The 19942-nt window shown below is 43.7% G+C and overlaps 1 protein-coding gene across 1 annotated transcript in view; it reads right to left on the reverse strand.

Moving 5' to 3' along the window:
• AKR1D1 (aldo-keto reductase family 1, member D1) overlaps positions 1-9008 on the reverse strand; it is a 20764-nt gene extending 11756 nt beyond the window's left edge. The window contains exons 1-3 of the mRNA XM_009333045.1: positions 8934-9008; positions 7883-8050; positions 2727-2843 (exon numbers count right to left, since the gene is read on the reverse strand). Of these exons, the coding sequence (XP_009331320.1) occupies positions 2727-2843; positions 7883-8050; positions 8934-9008 (360 nt within the window). The remainder of the gene's footprint in view (positions 1-2726; positions 2844-7882; positions 8051-8933) is intronic.
• Between the last annotated feature and the right edge of the window lie 10934 nt (positions 9009-19942).

Consider the following 19942-nt stretch of genomic DNA (forward strand, 5'->3'; position numbering starts at 1 on the left):
GACTGGCCTGTAGTTCCCCAGGTCTTCCTTTTTTCCCTTTTTAAAAATGGGGATTATGTTTCCCCTTTTCCAGTCAGCGGGAACTTCACTGGACTGCCACAACTTCTCAAATAAGATGGATAGCAGCTTAGCAACTTCATCCGCAAGTTCCTTCAGGACCCGCGGATGGATCTCATCTGGTCCCATAGACTTGTGCACCTTCAGGTGCCTTAGATGGTCTCGAACCTGATGTTGTCCCACAGCGGGCGGCTCTTCATTCTCCCAGTCCCCACCTTTGCCTTCTGCGGCTTGGGCAGTGAGGCTCGAGCACTTGCCGGTGAAGACCGAGGCAAAAAAGTCATTGAGTACCTCTGCCTTCTCTGTATCCCGGGTAACCAGGTCTCCTGTTTCGTTCCGTAAATGGTCTTTGACAAGCGGGCTTTCTCAAGAGAGCAATTTTAACAACTTGTGAAGGCAATAAGAAGTCAAATAGTGAGGCCATTGGCCTGTTTTGATTTATTCTCTTAAAATGACAAGAAGATACTTGGATGAGACTTGTTCAATGTAAGTCTAAAATAACTGCTTTCCTGCTAGATCACAGAATAATTCAGTTGGGAGGGATTTGGAGATAATTTAGTGCACAAGTACCTGCTTACTGATGGATCAGTCATCTGAGCAGAGCCCCCTAGAAAACCTGCCAGTGGATATGAGCTCCGCAGGCAGAGGGCACATGGTAGCCTGGAGGAGACCTGTTCCTGCTGGTTATCTGCCTTGCTAGGGTAGAAGGGCTGAGCACCACTGCTGGGCTAAAAGGAGGAAGGACAAAAGTCCTGAATGGGGAATCTGCGTGAGGGAAAAATACAGGAAAGTGTGGGCTAATGTTGGTAGGTCAGTGAATAATGTCGCCCCAAATGTCAGCCATTCTTGATGCATGGTGGCGCTTTCCTCCTCTGAGCGGTGCTCTCCAAAAAGAAATTCCTCTTACTCTGCCTAAAAGTCCCTATACCAGCTTGCACTGCTGGGCTCTGCAGGGGCATGTTTCTTACTGGTGTCAGACTGGGACTGTAAGTTTTGTCTCAAGCACTGCACTGGTTTCAAGCAAAGACTTGAAACCTTCAAGCTAGAAGGCTTTTGGGGAGACAGGAAAGCACCAACATTTGCAGACTAGGGCAGAGTAGGAGTTCGCTAGCATTAAACCTACACGCTCCTCACCAAAGGCAAGCATCGCATGCGGGAAGGGTGTATTTGTGAGAGAGGGAGCAAAGAGAGGAAACCTGTCACCATTGCAAAAGGGTGGGGTTTTTTCTTTTTGTATTTGGGACAGAAAAATGTATATTTTTCAGGCAGAAAGCGACTTCTTGTTTTCTCTCCTCTCACGGTGGACGTGAATGAATCTCTAGGACTGCTACTCCTTTAACAACTCAGATTGTTGATACAGGCCTCAGGGAGTCAGATGTACATTACTTTAAAGCCAACTGTCTATATTTTTATATTGTGAGACAATGACCTTCACTATGTGGGAGAATGAACTACTAGAGAATACAAACACAAGCAAAGGGAAACAGGAAATTGCAAGTGGTGGGAAATTTTTAAAAATGTACCCAAAAGGATTCCATACGTGGGACCGTATAAATAAAGTTCTAATATCTGACTCCAGTTACTCCTATACAGTTCTTAATGGGATATGGCTTCCTTGGGGAAAAAGGAACTGCAGGTCTAAGGTGATTGCTTCATTGGTAAATTGCTTTGTATCTGATGCTTCTGGCAGTTTGGAGTCCGTAGTAAAATACAATTTTAATAATCAGAGAACTACTTTCCTTGCAAAAAGAGGCCAGTTTAGAGCTTAAACATCCCGCAGAAACAATTAGCCAGCTAATTGCCTGACCTTATTCTCTCTAAGAAAAAGGATTTAATTGGTTCAAAACCACTTAAATATGTTTTGAATCTCATTCTTCTAATTTCAGTATTATTTAATTTGCCTTTATATCATGTACTTCCAGAGGAAAATTGTAAAGCAAGGTACAAATGGCTGTGAAACCAGAAAGTTTGGGGACTTGCAAGAGCTCGTTGCAAGGGAGGCATGCAACTCTGATGTGAGCTCCTTGCATTCAAAGGTTTTGGTTATAAGTTGCCCAGAGCCAGCAGTATAAAGGAATATCAGGCTTTAACTTCTGAGAGTGAGAGATGGACAACCCATGTTTGGGACCAACTGTGATCTACTGAAGCTGTCCGAGAGAGCACTGGAGTTAAGGAGATTGAGATCATAACCACAATTTGCCCAGTGGCTTTAATACTACTGAGGCTATCCGGTTTTTGGAACAGAGTAAGGAAATCAACTTGGTGGCTTTTTCCCCTTTCCTTCTCCCCCTCCAAACTTTGCCCCTAGCCCTTTGCTGCTTTGTATAACCACCTTCCCCCAGTGACTCCCTCTTCATGGCTCAGAGAGGATTAAGACACGTGCTGCTTCAGCTACAGTAATTCTTCAGCACGGGAAGTGTTCAACCCCAGTTAGGAGACCTGTCCTTCCAGTGGAGACACCCCATGCAACAGCTGTCAGTAACTGTTCTCACATCACCTATAAGCCTTTCTTTGTGTGGGTAGTGCACAGAAATGTATGCATGCAGTATATATCAAACATTACCTGGCCAAAGTGCTATTTTCAACATGGACTGGAAGCTGCAAGCAAGATGCTAGATGGAGACCTTGGTTGAAGCCAATCACTTTTTTCGGGCAATTTTTCTTTTTACCTTGAAAGCCATTGGCAGCTCAATAATGTAGAGGTCAACGTAGTCCAGCTGCAGGATCTTCAGGGTTTTCTCCAGCGTGGGACGCACCAGCTCTGGGGGGTGGCAGGTATTCCACAGCTGGGGAGGCAAGCACAGGCTCTTTTTGGGTGCCAGGAGGAACAGTGAACATCCTCCAGCTGACCCCCCAACCACACAGACACATTCGTCCTTCTGACAGAGCCTGTTATGCACAGTGCAAAGACATTGTGGTCTACATCACTGCAAGACAAAGCTGAGGGGCCTTACCCTGTCCTCTGCCAGACGTAGATGTAGAGGTTAAGACAGGAATCCTTGGCTAGGACTGTTCCAGTGCTGACCCAGTAAAGCCATTACATATTTGTTTATTACAGCGCAGGTTCTTCTGAGTCGAGTATATTGCAAACTCTTGCTCAATGAACTTAGGCAGACTCCTTTTGTTTTCCGAGCTTTCCAAGCATATGCTTTCACTGGAAAACTTTGTTCCCACAAGAAATCTGTGGTCAGTTTTATGCTTGAAGGCAGAAGCTTAGATCATGTGAGTTAGCTATTGAACAGCCAAGCACCCAGCACAAAGAGAATCTTTTGGTTTTCTCCTGTGGTCATGGAGCTTTAGTGACTGCCTGATCTAGGGAAGTTTTCATTTACTCCCCAGTCCTCACTGAAAGATGTATTATTGTTTAGTTACTGTAACACAGGTGTGACTAGTTAAAGCACAGCCTTTTCAACCTCTTTAATCACAACTGCTTCCTTGCGGGGTTATGCCCTGAGGTTGCTATGGAGTGTGCTTAGTTGATTAGCTTTCAGTACTATCTCTAACTGAACTCTCCTGATGCAAATCTCTTGCAAGAATAAAACCATAGCTTGGTAATTAGTAACCAAGAGCTCTTTGTAAACTGATTGCTGCAGTTCAAATCAACAAAAACCAAAATTAACACATAATAGAAGGTTTGAAGTGCCATTTGCTTGCACACAATAAGTTGGGCTACTTTATCTTCTTTTTTCAATGCACAAAACTGATATGTGGAGTCATGTTGAGGTTTTTGACACCTTTATTGGCTGGAAAAACCTGCTGTTTGTTGGTATGGTCATTGTCTAGCCAGTTCTGCCACCAAAGCTGGCAGTCATAGCATGCCAAGGCATAGAATTAATCCGTTCTTGAGATGTCAAACACTTGAATTGTGATTTTCAGGAGAAGATAGTGATTATAGGTGTCAAAGGACATAGCCTAAGTTTTAAAGTATTTTAGATGTTTGGGTTTTTTAAACCAGATTATTATTTTCCGAGAGAATAACTAGCTGTTCAGTTCTGCCAGCAGAGGCAAGGACAAGTTATCCTGAAGTTCTGTTGTACTGAGAGCAACACACCTGACCCTGCCCTGCTGTATGTTGCAAGGCCTGAAGAGTTTATGATCACTAAGACAGTGGTTACACAGGCTGAGGTGTACTACAGTAAAGGGACCAAGGTCCTGCTCTCTGACTTTTAAGCTGTTCTGCTGGATTTCCTGAAAGCCTTTGGTCTGGATGTTTTTTAAGCATTTGCAAATCTTAGATTTTCATTTTACATGTAAAATGAGATGTTGTTTTGGACTTAAATATAGGTAAGGAAATGATTCTGTATAACGTTCATGTTGAGCTTGTTTTGTTACTGTGTTTAAGAAATTTAGTAACCTGAGGTATGTCGATAGTTTAGAAGCAGTTTTTCTGAGTGCCCTTTCTAGCCCAGTGCTATTGAGCTCAGTACTTGCCAGTGAATACAATTCCCTTTAAAAAACTGCAGAAGTTCTAAAGAAACAGCCTTTAGAAATAGCAAACATTTGTACTATGCTAATACATAGATGCCATGGAAACTTAAGAGTTTCATAACTGTTTTCATGATTTGTACAAGTTATTGTATTATCTACCTAAGCAGAACCCATGTAGACATTTGAGCAGTCAAAGCTGCCAGCTGGCTTTGGCATTTCAGGACACCACATTTCCTGGAAATGTTACTTCTAGTTTAATGAAAGAAATATCCTGGGATGAAAGAGGAGACCAAAAAGGTCTTGCTGTATAAGCCAAGTGAGATGTTGGCAGTTGATATAAAACCTCTAAAATTTCTGGATGCTGAGCTGCTCTGCCGGATCAGCCAGCCAGCAGCAAGAGCCAAGTGCAAGTGCTGATGATTTCAACTGGCAGATGCAGCCCAATTACACCAGGTCACTATTCCAGTAACACTGCCACTCAGCGGGGCTGTCCTTGTTAGTCCCTGCTGATGGACCAGCCTTCAATTTGCATTATCTTTGTTTAAGGAAAGATCTGCATGAGGGGCTTGAGTCTGAAGGGTCTTGGGAACTTCCAGTATTTCTGATGTCAGTAAGGCTGAAAACAAAACCAACTTGTCTTGTGCAGACTACTTTCAAGAATGGTCTACTGTATCTACCATGTTTCTCAGAAGATGCAACAGTTCTTATCAGTCAGTTACCAATATATCAGCCAGTTACCAATCAATGGCTGATGTATCTACCAGTGGCTTGATATTTGTCTGTAGTTCATAAGATACGTAAGTTCGTAAGGTACATAAAGCTGAAGATACATAAACTCATAAGACAAGGGACACCCAGTCCCACTCCTCCTGGGAAGTTCAGAGCTGCTGTGAACCTGTGAAACCCTGTGAAAATCCTGGATTGTGGTGGATTGACTGTCCTGGTTCCGGCAGGGATAGAGTTAATTTCCTTCCTAGTAGCTGGTACAGTGCTGTGGTTTGGATTTAGGATGAGAACAAAGTTGATAACGCACCGATGTTTTAGTTGTTGCTAGGTAACGCTTACACTAGCCAAGGACTTTTTAGTTTTCCATGCTCTGCCGACTGAGAAGGCTGCAGGTGCACAAGAAGCTGGGAGGGGGCACAGCCAAACTGGCCAAAGGGACATTCCATACCATGGGACGTCATGCTCAGTACATAAACTGGGGAAAGCTGGCCGGGGGGGCCGCTGCTCGGGGACTGGCTGGGCATCGGTCGGCGGGTGGTGAGCAATTGTACTGTACATCACTTGCTTTGTGTATTATTATTATCATATTATTATTATTATTATTATCATTTTATTTCAATTATTAAACTGTTTTTATCTCAACGCACGAGTTTTTCTCACTTGTGCTTTTCCAATTCTCTCCCCCATCCCACCAGGGGGTGGGGGAGTGAGCGAGCGGCTGCGTGGTGCTTAGTTGCCGACTGAGGTTAAACCACGACAATTGGCTTGGTTGCAGATTATTTTCCACTTCTGCCTTTGAACTCTTTAAAGACTACAGAGATGCTTTAATGAACTATCACCCTGAGCACCTGAAGTTTTATCAAGCACAAACAGGACACAATAGAAAGATAAATCCATATGTGTCCCATCTCACAGTCACAAGACAGGCTGGAACCACAGGCACTGACTATCGTGGTACTATGAGTTGCAGCCCTGTGGCTTGCAGGATCTGCAGTTCAGGGAACAACTGAACTTACAATCAAGAAATCAAATGCAGTTTCACAGGTGGCTCAATGTTTAGGTAGTGATCATCAACTAGGAAAATCATCTAGTGATTCGATCAGACAACTGAATATAGAAAGGCTTAATAAATAAGTTTGGAATCCTGATAAAATTTTTCCAAGAGATGCACTTTCACAGAATCTAAAGGTTTATATGGGAAAATAAACTGCAGGGGAAGCAGTTGGGAAAGTTAAAGACTCAAAACTGTTAGGACATCTGGTTCTAACCTTTTGGCACAACTTTGTGTTTTTGATTTGAAATATTGCTGGTAATTTGCAGTAATGAAACTATAAAACAGTTGAAACAAAATATTTTGACTGATCCAAATCAACATATTTGGCATATGGGAGACTGAGAGACTACCGTGATAAAAGTGGAAAATTTGAGGATGTGAAGCTTTTCTCAGGATGGCAAGGTTGTTACCAGTAGAACTGAGCAAGGAACTTGGAAAAGAGTTGCATACTTTACAGATTGGAAATTGCTGTACTGGGAAATTGGTCTATAGCTGCTGAAAATCCACTTGGTCTGCAAACTACCCAATCTGAAGCTTAGTTTCCCAGATCATAGAGCTTAACTAAATTGCTCACAGTAAAACGGGCCTTTTATCCCATGGGATCTTTCACTCTAGGAACCATGGTATTTATTTCCAAGTCTGTTGAGTAACTTTTGTGGATTACGTCTTATTTGGGAAAGGACAAAGGGAAAATATTAGGCTGATATGTCCAAAGAAGTACTGCAGGAAGGGGAACTTGAGGCCATAAACTCCATTAGAAACTGGACAGGCACCATAAATTTTCTGGGGCCGCCTGATCTTTGTTCTGCAATGTGCAATGAGCTCTCTCTCTTATACCTGTGATCTAGTCATCGTAGTTGTAACAGCTTTTGTCAGACACTTGATCGGACGTGGGATTTCATTCTTCTGGGAGAGAATCAACTCTTACGACTAAGACTTTAAAGTATTAACTAGCTCATGCATTACTCCGGCCTCGTTGCTCTAGAGCAGAAGTGTGATGACATCTTCTCTCCAAGTAAGTTGATTCATCATCCTAGAACTTTTTAATGACAGGTGATACAGTAACTAAGGGTGTAGTTTGATGAGTAATTTTCTGGCAGTAGTACCAATGTAAGCATTTGCTGTTCTCCCAAATACAGACACTTGCATGCACGTGCTTGCTCCCACCCCTTTCATTGTGCAATCTCAAGGCAAACCTGTATGGGGAATTGCTCTAACAAAAAATAACTCATTTGCAGGATCATTGGCCAGATCAGGCTCAGTGTGTGACTACACAAATGTGCGTGCCAGCACAACATGTGGGACAGTAACAGCTCAGGCAGCACTGCTGAGGGTAGCAATGGTCTAAACTTGCAGGTACTCAACAATACTAGGCAGAATGGATGTTGCATGGCTCCCACTGCTAACTGAGCTTTAAACTGAGAACAGCAGCGATTCCTGTGCTTTACAGCAAATCTAGTGCTCGTAAAGCTCTGAGGCATTATGGTAATGCTAGGGAACAAAAATAAAGAATGTTGGGTCTGGAAGCATGCCAGATGTTGACCACCAGCATTCTTAAGAAAGCCCATTCACAGAAATCCTGGATTTAGTGTAAATAATCTGAGTGCAGCTTCTCACCTTGCCACAGTAAAAAATGTCTTCTCGCTTGATCCTTCCTTCAGCAATCTTCTCCCGGATGGCTTGTCCCACTTCATGCTCATTGTAGTAGACGAAGGCACCGTCGATATGGCGGTAACCAGCATCAATGGCAATTTTCACCGACTCCAAACAAGAACCTTTGGGAGTCTAATGGGAGAAGAAAAAGAATAAACAGAGTTCCAGCCTTCTGCTCACCTCTTTTGCAATTCCATAGAGCCCCTGAGATATGCACAAGGTTCATGCTGGAGTTCATCCAGTCTAACCATCTCTTACCTCCCCAAACACCTGTGTTTCAACTTCTGAATAAAAATGTGCTGTGCACTTTTCTTCAAAACTGTCGCAAATGTGGAATTAGACTGGAAAAAGGAGCAAAGCAAAAAATTCTCTAAGTGTCTGGGAAAGAGAGAGTACTAGAGTCCTCAGAAAGTAGAACTGAATGTATTTGATATGAAAATCATTTCAGAATTTCCTATCTAGAGAGCAGGGGCTTTCCTACAACAGCCTTTTGATAAAATCCCTTACTCAAGTGGAAGAGGGCTTTTTGGTTGAGAAGAGCTGGTCAACCACCTGCCTGATCAGAGGCTGTTTGAATACCTTACGGCCCCAGTAGAGCTTTCAGCAGAGCAGGAATTTGGACTTGACTTCTTTCTCCTCAAATCAACTTACCATTGGTGGTATCACAATCTGAAGGTGACAGTTCAGGACTGTCTACTGGTACTCCTAGTTCTGGACAGTTGCTTTACCATGTGGCTAAGAACTAGTAGCTGCTTTAGTGTACATTTATATACATCTTACTGCTTCCATTTAAGATCATACCAAGAAACCTCTTAACAAGTCCAAGTGGCATTTTTGTACTGTGTGCTGCACTTACGTTTACTCATTTTTGCTGAAATTCAGAGTAAGCTTGTTTTTTCAGAACAGTCATATTTTCCATTAGCCAATGTGGCAAGCAAAATACACGTAGGTCAAACCAAGCAAAAAAGCATAAGACTGGTCACTGATATCATTTGAGTGATCACTGAAATTGTACTGAAAACATCTCATTGTTGCCACACTTTGTATAACGAGAGGGCAGCTCTAAGTGGTCAAGGGCTCTCAGCGACATGTGGCAACACTATTTTTCCACCCTTTTCATAGGCATTGCTCTGCTGCGACAGGGACGTCTGATTCATTTAAAGGAAAACTGAAATAGGGTGAGTCAACCTGCTCTGCTGCGCTGCTATCTGCCAGCAGTAAATGCCAAGAGGTGAATTTTGCTACCTCCAAGCGAAAGGCCAAGACCACGCTACTTCTCCTATGAAAAAAACAGATGTGAGAGACATCTGGAAGTGAGACAGGGTATGAAGACAGGATGTCAAGTTTGTTGGTTTTGCTGATGCCAAGGAAAGACAAGAAGCAGGACTGGCAATATGTGCTGTTAGGAAGGACCACTTTACACCACAGCAATCAGTCTCCCTCCTCTCCCTCCAAGCCGCCCTTTGACAGCAGCCACTGGCTTGGCTGTCTGGGAGTTTGCCATAAAATAAGCAGCTGCGCTTTCAACAGCTGCTGAACTAGGTGTGAAACCCATAGCTGCCATAGGATGCTGCAGCGACTAAGGACACTGGTCTGCCCTTCCGCGTTCATGGAAGAAAGGTCTATGAAGGACTGCTGAAGACACATGGGGGTCAACCTCTCTGTCTTTCACTCCCAGAGCTGAACGCTGGTGGCAGATTATTCTGGGGTAATGGGATCTTATCCCTGCCTGCTCGCTCTGCTCTTCAGTGTCCCATCCGGGCTGGCCACTGTTGGACACAACTGGACTGACTTCTGTTCACACTCAGGACTTTCTGCTCCAGGATACTGTGCCTAAAGGTTACTTAAAATACAAAGCCGCCCACGCTTGCCCTTATTTATTACAGACATGAGTGAGGGCTGAGAGGCAAAACGGCACAACTTGGCATGTTAAAATATTTACATCAGTGACGACACAATATTGTCTGCTTAATTGAGAGAGACAATGAAACACTTGTTTGGATGCTTTGTTGCTTTCCCTGTGGGAGCCTTCCAAAGGCAGGCTTGGCCCCTGCCAGGGCCGTTTCCTAGTTGTTAGCAGGCTGTAATGAAGACCACAGCAGCTAAAAGACTTTCAGGAGCAGTCAATGGCTGGTTTTCACTCAGGGCATGTTCTGCAGTGTTACAGAAGCGCGAGGCATGGAGCAGTGCAACCTCCAACATGTTGACTGCTTTGTCCCTCCCTGAACCTGCAAGGAAGGATTTGAGGAAGGCAGCAGGCAAAAAGCTCTGACACGAGTACTACAAGCCTGCAGTTACTGATGACAGTAACCTCAGACCTTTGTCTCAGCAATGAGCTGCGCGAGGCTGTAGCCACGGGTGCAAAGCTCAGGCTGACTAGCACAGAGCAACGGGGCTCAGCTTAAAGGTCTTGTGAGCTCAAGTCTAAGTGATGACTAGTTATCCAAAAGAGAAATATATTTTTAAAAGTGCATTCAGTGTTTTCACTATGGAACCTGATTTTTCAAACAGCGTGACTTTTAGATTGCTTCAGCCTGTTTGACTTCTACCATTCAAGTGTATGAAAGCAGAACATTTAGAGTACAGTGATGCATTACCTTAATGCAGATTTTTAAAAAAAAGTTTTTGTTTTAACTTTTTCCCTTTTGTTGAAGAGCCTGAAAACGGGGTGTGACCCTAGAATTTCTTCTCTCTTCTCTTTGCAGTCTTGAGAGATTGCATGAACATGGCTCCCATTCGTTTCCCGAAGCTGTAAACTGAACTCCACCAAGCAAGGAAATGTTGATTATTGAGTTGCACCTTTTCTCAAACACCAGGGCCAGTTTGGTCAGTAACAAAAGCAGAAGGAACAGGTGGAAGAAGGGTAGAGTCTCACATATAGGGGAACGGCATAATTGCAGACTTGGGAGGAGGGTGGAATAGAGGAAAATGAGAAAGCTTGCAGTTATTGCAATTGCCTTTGGCTGAATCAGTTAACTTACATTAGAGTTAGTGAACTTCTATGTATTTCTTAATCTTTTGCATGGGACTTACACACATCTGTATAAATAATCTTGTGAAAGACTCCTCCATCTCAAGGATTAATCTTATTCTTTAGGGGCTTGAGGAGGTTTTTTTTGGATCGGGCCTTGATTACCAATGGCTGGAGATGGGTTTACATTAAATATAAATGTTTTCATTGCACTAGTTCATTTCATCTGATGTGGTATATTAGTTCTGACAGATTCTGGTCTAAGGTGCTTCATATAAAAATGCAAGGCAACCGAGGGGAGAGTTTTTGGAAAATCCTGCTTCTATTGAACCATCCCAGCTGAAGGCCTGGGACATCTGCGAGTCTGGAAACTTTATACCATATGTTTATTTTCATTCTAATGGAGAAACTATCATTTCTAGCATTTCACATAGCTAATCCTTCCAAATCCTGCAGTAATGGGCTGTGGTAAACTGTGCTGATGAGTTGCACAGGCTAGTCATGTTGTGGTTTTGCCACTTTTTAAGAAGTGTTGCCTTAAGTGTCATATCTTATTCCATTGTTTCCTGACAGACCATATTAAAGCTGGATGACTCAGATCACCACTACTCATCCATCTTTCCATCAGAGAAGGCACAAACCTGGATCTTTCTCCTCTACCCTGCTGTTAAACCTGAGGCATTTTAATCTCTTCTGTCTTTCATGGCAATAAAGTCTTTAACTAGTAATGACCAGATCAGAGATTGCCAACTGAAAACCAACTTTTACTTAAGTGCACATAGAAGTTTGTGATATGACTGCTCTTAGGTCTCGTGGTGTTGTGTAAGGGTCGGTACTTCAAACACAGCAGCTGATGGAGCGGTGCCTCCCAGCCTGCCCGGCCATAGAGCAGCGACCTTTAGTCTACCAGAAAAGCCAGACCTCCTCCTTCTTAATGCGGATTATACTCACTAGCGTACATTATCTAAAATGTGGTTGCCTATGCTGTCTGCTCATTTCAGGTAGGCCTTTATTCTTGCACCATTCCCAAATAAGCAGGGCTCATGTTTAGAGGAGCACAAATGCCAGATGAGGTACTGAAATGTCTCCATGCTATAAACCTTTGTGCTTTGTCAGTAGTAATTCAGGACGCTTTGGCCTTAAGACAAACCTTTGCTTCGTTATTACTTTTTATTTAAGTGTAGATAAGAGGTATGCTTGATCCTTAGCTCTAATTAATGTTTCAGCTTGTAATCAGTGTGCCCTGCAACTACGCTACTTTGATCAAGGACTCTTGTTTTAGAACTGGAATTTTAAAACCACTTGTACACTCTAAGTCAGATTTTTATCTTCAGTGCTCTTACAGTCCGTCACTAATTTGTGCCAAAAAGGGTATTAAATTTATTACATGTTTTATGATAAAAGAAAATCTGCTTGATTAACTAGAATCACTCACTCAACCACTAATAACTCCTTCAATAGCATGTAGGTTATTTTTAAGATCACAGGAGTTTAAGGAAACAACACACGCAATTATTCCTTCTATCAATCAATAGCTTGTAAACCTGCTGATTTACCACCACGCATGACAGATTAAACCAGTATCCATTTCCATCAGGTTCCATGACAAACAAATCTGGCAGAAGCACAGGGGGAGCAGGCTCAGATTTGCACCTTCACTGAAAGAAAGGAAGAGGCAACTTGGCCCCTTCTCCATAGATGAAGTAGCCAACTGGCCAGTTACCACATTTTATGAGTCTGAAAAAGCAACGTGCTTCATCAGTTCTGCCTGTCTGAAAGGGTCTCTTTTTCCTCTGAGACCATGAACTTCTTTATTTTTTAATGTTTATTCCAGACACCTTCCATCACAACCCATTTTGTCAAAAACTGTTCTCCCTACCATAAAAAACATACAGCTTCAGTTTTCCTCATGACTGACTGTGACCAAGCCACAGGAGAATATTTTTTGTGCAGGCATACCCATGAATTTTACTGTTCCCTCTGAAGTAGAACAGTATTTACTTAGCAGTGTTAGTGGTTGTCCTACACATTACTGTTATTTAGTGTTGCATTTCAGCTGCCCTCCAATTCTTTTGCTTTTTCTATAGCATCCTTCTCTGGTCAGCAATTTCCATCAGCTTTCCAGCTGATAAAGAGCGATTCTGGTTACCTCCAAAGACAAAGCTAATGGGACACATTAGCGGCAGATCATAATCTTGCAAAACCACATGAACAACTACCATAGGCACCGCTTTTATAAACGTATTAACATCGCTATTGTCATTTATTCTTTATTAGTGCATATAGTAAAGGAAAACAATCTGACTTAGGCTCCCGGATTCTGCTCTGCCTCATTTCACATATGCAGCTTTACAGAGCTGCACCAGTCTTGGCAGCATGTGACAGCTCAGGAAGCCGTACTTCAGGGAAGGAGCCATCCTGAGCATCTCACCTGGGTAGTGCAATGGTATCCAGTCCCTCAGCTGGAAATAATGATCCTGGGAGGAAGAGCTTGAGGTGTTGGGAGAGACAGGGCCATCTCCTGGAAAAATCTGAATGTAGCTGCAGCTGAATTACACAAGAGATCCAAACTGTGGGCTAAGTGCTCCAGTCCTAACCTATAATTTAAGATGTGGAGCCACTGTTTAGGAATCTTAGTCAGCTAAATACAGGAAGGAGAAACTAGGTACATTCCTGGGCTCAGAGCCTCCTTCGGCAGAGCTCGGCACTCGCACACAGATTCTTATGCAAGTTTCTAGAAGCCCAGTTGCTTATTTCCATTTGCCTGTTTTCCGGACAAACTGGCAAAGAGGACTGGCTTAAGATGTTAGGAACAGAGCATAGAAAACATGTGTACTGAAAGCATTACAGGAAAGCACAGGTTGAGTTTACAAAGCCAGAGGATATGAGCCACACAAGAGTACATTCTTAGAATTGTTTAATCTTGTAAAGGAGAAGCTGTACTGTACACCTCTTTCTTGGAAAATACAACTGCCAGCACATCCCTCTCTCTTGTACGCAGGAAAAACTGGCTTTCATCCCCCGGAAGCATTGGCAGCCACCATCCAGGAAGCAAAACCCAGCAAAGGGATCTCTGCAAGAGCAGGTAGAGCTGAGAATGGAGGCAGAGAGCACAGCTGAGAGCCATGAGTTGCTATGCCAGCCCAGAGCTTTGCTCTACGTCACGCAGTGCGTCGCCTTAGAAAGTGGAGGATAGCAAACGCACCCAGAGAAGATGGGGGGGAATGGTGATGCTTGCTGTCTCGTGTCACGCTGTGAATGAGCGTGGGCAAGGGGTGCCTTTCTCCTCTAGCCTGATGTCCTGTCAGTGGCCTGAAGCATGAGGTTTGATTGCCCGTACAACAGAAATTAGATTGCATAACTGCAGATTTAGCATTTCTAGAATTCCTATGACATTGTTATTCTAGGATTTAGCCAAAGCTGTGTTCAGGAAAGCCTTATTATTGTAGCTGGCAGAGGCTGCTGGAGTTATTTTTACCATTTGATTGCAGAATCCTCAGTTTTAGGATCGCCGCAACTTTTCACTTAATGCAAATTCACTTAATGCAAGACTAAGCTAAAGGGTTGCCATGCCTCTCTGTCGGCAGCTAGAGGATTAAGGCGAAACAAGCAAATGATGTGCATACCCAGGTCCAATGCTTGCAGTGCCAGCAGGGTGGATTGGGACAGTTTCCTGAACAGCTGGAGGACACAATAGTCAGCCGGCCAGCCCTGGAAAGCATGGATCTAACTGGAAGGGTGGATGCTATCAAAACACCCTTCAGACAAGAAACGTCATCTCAGGGATGCGTGAAGTACAAGGGGAACATAAAGCACCAGCTTGTGCAATAACAGAGGAGAAAGAAAAAGTTGCCAGTAGTGCTTCTACTTCGTTCCGTAGAGTTAAAGGGGAGAGGTTTCTGGTGCCAGTTTGAAGAAGTGTTTGCAAAGGCAGATGTAAAACTTGGGGAATTCCACCACCTAGTTAGCTGAACCAACAAAAGTTGGCTTTGATGAAGCCTAGAGAGGCATTTTCTGCACAGTGTTTTCAAGTTTTGACAAATGTGACCTCCTAGGTCAACCGAAGACACAACGCAGATGTTAGCTTCCCGCATGAGCTGTAAGAACATGCTTACGCTGTTCTTCAGAGAACTGCAGGGAATCAGGGACACATGGGAGTCAGTCAGGGAGGTTTTAGAAAATGGAGGTTTGTCTGGAAAATTGGGCTCTAAATGTTTTTGCCAAAAAGCGTATCTTTCAGTTGTGTTAATTCAGGTTACTCACTTGCAGGGTTTCAGTTTTTCCCCTCTTCAACAATGCCAGTGATTCCCTGTCTGTAAAACAATCTTCATAACTTTTATTTACATAGGAGGGCTTTCCCTGAGGCTCTTGAGCAGGGTTAAAAATCCAGTATGTTTAAAAAACCAGAGGAAAAGAGAAAAAATTAATTTTTTTTTGTGTCAATATTTGGCCTTGATATTATTGCATTGGTAACAGCTAGCTTTGTGGTTTTTGGAAGAGGGGTATATTGAAACAGCTAGTGCTTGTCACTGCAGTATGCAGCTATGGAATGGAAAAGGTCTGCTTTCTGTTTGGTTACTTTTCAAACAAGAATCCCTATGACTGGTTTTGGGTAGTACTACTGTCCTAAAAGCTTATCTGGATTAACCTTCTATTAGTTTTGGATCTGGGCTGATTAAACGCAATTCTACACTATGTCATAGCCAGACATGTAGCTCGCTGGGTGATGCTGGCATCTGATATCCACCATCCGAAAGCCGTACCAACTCCCAGACAAAGTTGTCATCTCTGAAATGTCACCTTGCTCTGGGAACGTTTTCCTCTGGAGCACTCTTGCGGTGTCCAAGTCCACATGTGTCAGTACCACGTCTGGGAGCCAAGTGAAGTGGTGCCAGGTTGGCTGTAAGAGCCAGCTCCTCTGCTTGGATTAGGCAGGCATCGCTGCACTGGGGCCAGGCGATTATCTGGCTGTCAACGGTTTCATTAGTAGAAGTCCTCTGCTCTGCGAGTGGATACATCTCTTCGTCTTGGAGTAGTCTGAAAATGTCTTCACATAGCAGCTGAGATGTCAGCGTAGGTTAGAGGTACTATCTTTTTAAGAAGAGTTTTTTTGAAGGCTTATAGTTTAAGGCATGCTCAGATTTTGGGGCGGGGGGGGTATTCTGAGCATAATCTACTCCTCAGAGCAAACTAAAAAATCCACCATTTTCCAGGACTAGCAATTTTGTGCCCATTTGGCTCAGAAGTCATCCATAGGTTGATGAACTTTGTAGCTAGAAGGTTAGTCTTTCATTCACCCTCATCTGCAGGGCTGGGCCCATCCTCATCAGGAATTTTACATGTTGACTATTTCAGTAAATGCAGCTTTTAATCTGCCACACATGATCAGACGTTAATTGTGTTCATAGCTGGAAATGCCACAGAAGCCGTTGGCACAAAGTAGAGGTTAGTCATACTATCAGTTTGTTTTCTATTAAGCTTCAGGATTCGTAGAAATGAAGAACCACAGAGATTTCAGCAGAGAAGATACATGGAGGTAAACAAGCATTTCTGCAAATTCAACAGTGTCTTAGAGCCATGGGTTTTGTGCAAACCAAAGTCATAAGAACAAAGCTTGTGTCCTCAAGAAAGCTGCATGCAAGAATCTTTCCTCCAGCTTGACAGAGTGATAAGTCTTGGATTTTGTCAAATCCAACTTTAAAATAGGACTTTAATGGTTAAAGAACTGTTCTTACACAAAAGCTTGGAGTTTTTGAGCCTGCCACAATTCAGAAGAAAGCAGCTACCTTTTCTGATTACCTGTTTTTCCTAATTAGATGACTTAATTTTCCTTTCTTAATGAGATAAAGATGCAATCTTGCATTTATGCAAGCCAAAAATGTTCCATTGTATAACATGAGATTACAGGGAGCTAGGAGGAATTGAGGCGTCAAGAGGTGATTGCAGGCATGGGAGGAGAGGTCATGGCTGAACACCAAGAAGACAAAGTGTTGTGAAGGCACAGAAATGTAGGAAGACTGTTCCAGTGGCAAAACAGAAAGGTTGCATGGCAGAGGAGAAAAGGCGAAGGTAAGATAAACGAACCCTGCTTTTTGTAGGTGATAAATATGCCATTAAAGCATATATGAAAGGGAACTTTAAAGTGCGTTATGCAACATTAAGTTTTTAGCAAAAGTCAGTGATGAAAGCAGAATTTGTCCAAGACCCTTTAGATTTAGTGCATTCTTCTACTCTGTACTGTCACCTATTTGCTATGCGAAGTCCGATCCGTGAAAGCAGTATCTTAAGTGTTCGCCTGTTCATCACTCATCCTCTGGTGTATTTGCCATCTCTGTAGCAAACAGCAGGGATGGATTAAGACAATAATACAGCCCAGAGCTGCTGCAGTTTCTTGAATCCTCACACAGACTCCTTCTCCTGTATCTTGTTACTCACGGTGCTTTTGATTGTATTTCCAGCGAGCAGCCGTGCTCCTGCCCGAGAGCCATGTTGTTTTGCTGCCTGCTAAAAGCTGACGCCTGCTACTGCGCCTCCTCGAGGCATCTGGGGACCAAATACCAAGAAATCCTGCCTTTATCCATCTTGGCAACTGGGTCTTGTCAGTAACTGTGACTTAGTTGAGGAATAAGGAGTAAAATCTGAGAGATTAAGCAACGAGAGCTTCACTTAACACGAGGATACCAGCCACTGAAGGAAAGGCGTCCCCATCTGCGGTCTGTGCAAGCCGAATCGTCTGAATATGGTTTAGTCCTCCAAGTGTGAAACTGAGTCACGACTTTGTCAGTGAGTGATCTGCCACAGATATATGGTTTTGGGATAAATATTGTTCAGCATGAAGGCTAGGCTAAGAGTTTACTAATAGACAGGCAAAGAGCCCTCCAGGGCGCATAGCAGATCAGGCACAGTTCTCTTCCAGGGCTGCAGTAACGTGTCTCCTTCCCTTCTGCCCTTGCCCCAAGTGTACAGATCTGGGTTTGGGCACATGGTTTTAGGATATCCTCAGAGACCAAGGGAACATAAGGCCACCCTCTGAAACATCTCAGAAATCCCAACCCTGAAAGGCCGCGTGTTGCTATGTGTCGGCCAGCCGTGGCGCCGCTGCTCCAAAGCGCTCCCTGAAGACAAGAAGAATTAGTACTGCATGAGGTAATACTGCTGCTTAAAAAGCAAATGGCTTGAGAAAGCCAGTGGTGGTTACCGAAAGGGACTGTAAAGGGGCACAATGTCCTTTGGAAATGCTGGTCAGGGGATATGGCCCACCAACTTGAAAAAAACAATTTCGTTTTGGGAACATTCTTCACTTCTTAAGTTCAGGGCATAAATATGAGGCTCCGTAGCCAAACATCCCAGCTGACTCTCCACAGCTCTGTTCAAATCAGGTTCCCAATACCTTTTTAGGGAAGAAAAAGGCCAAATATCTCCCTGGCCTACATCTGTGGTGATTTCCTGTAGGTTCATAAAGATCACTTCATTACAGAGCTAACCTCAGACTTGGTATGTGCCGAGTTCAGACACATATTCCTGTGTAATTGTTCACATTAAAAGGACTGTGGTATTTTCTTTATGTATTTATTTTAATAGCGTGTGGTGGGAAGTAAGCTAAGGTTGTAAGGACACTTGCATGTTAGGGCAGTTCCTGCTCTTGCCACTGCCTCTCTTATCTCTTTCAAGAGAAAATCTAGAAGCTGAGTGGGAGGTTTACCTCAGGAGGAAGGAAGAAGACAGTTGTCTGAGTCAGAGAAGGAGAAATTTGTAGGAAAGAGCTCAAGAAGTGGAAGCCTTTAAGCTTCAACCCTGTCTCCAGAGATCTCAGGTGTCAATCCTGCCTGGGACTTTCAATACACGACCCATTTCGTAGCTTTGGGTCAGGCCAGCTGACTTTCCCTATAAGTCACCTGAAGTAATTGCTGTCTCCGGCTGATCACGTTTCAGAAGGAAACAGGAGGACGGCCAGGAGGAAAACAGAGGGAATTAAATCGTGTATAATCCCCCCCTTATTGCAGCTCAGCGATCCAGAGCGCATCATGGGGACGAGTCACTTATCACCTCTTTTAACTTAAAGGTAGCCTATGGCAGCTCCAAAGGCAGGCAGCCTGCAGTGTTAAGAGTGATTGAAATAGTTTGTGTGCACACATCCTTGTGCAAGGAACTCTTTGGCATAAAAGGTCCTATGAGAGCACTAGAGGCTGTTAGGCCCGTACAACGAAAAGTTACTCTGTTCAGCTTCTAGCTTGGGTGTAAAAAGTAATTCAGGGTGCCAAAACAGAGTTTTTACTTATCCAAAACAGATTTTTTTTACTTGGTCACTCAGATTGGATACGGGAGCCCTGGATGAACTTTTCCTCTCCCTGATTCAAACCAGCAATTTCTTCTTAAACAAAACCCAGACTGTCTGGGCTCTCACAAGGGTTACTTTGTGGTAGTTAAGGATTTGGGGAAACGGGTCTCTCTCCCTCCTGGCTGGATGCCATACTGAGTTCTTCAGCATCCAAAGCTGTGGGGCTGGTGGGCAGCATGCTTTCCCGTGGGGAGGGTGCTCCTCCCACTCCAGCCTGTACACGTTTCTTCTTGCCTTTCTCTAGCTATCACATAGCCCCACAATCACGTTATTTCCCCTGGGCTGTGTGATATGAATTTAATCCCCGGAGGTAGAGAGGAAGACTAAATCTGGTTTCCCACCACCCGTGTGGATTCCCTCACCAGCAGGCTATTCAGGGAAAGGCAACTGCTACCTCTAACTGCTTTAATAATCCTTTGATTCCTCAGCTTGTACTGCCAGTGCCCAAAATGAAATGCTTTGCCATTTGTTTTGCCTGAAAATATTCCACAAAACTGCTTCCAATTTATGAATGGATTTGGCTACCTCAGAACCTCATTTTTAGCAAAGTCGCAACTTGCCAAAAACCCTCACCCAGTGCTATTCTTGAGAGCTTTGCCCAATCTTATGTTTCAGAAGCAGCGCCTGTGTACAGTGTGGTTGCTACAACCTTCCCTCCAAGCCCTCTCCTCCCTCAGTCAAAACAGGAAGGCAGCAGAGGAGCTGTGGCCAAGGC

This window comes from Pygoscelis adeliae, unplaced genomic scaffold (assembly GCF_000699105.1).
Source record: "Pygoscelis adeliae isolate BGI_AS28 unplaced genomic scaffold, ASM69910v1 Scaffold38, whole genome shotgun sequence".
NCBI lineage: Eukaryota > Metazoa > Chordata > Aves > Sphenisciformes > Spheniscidae > Pygoscelis > Pygoscelis adeliae.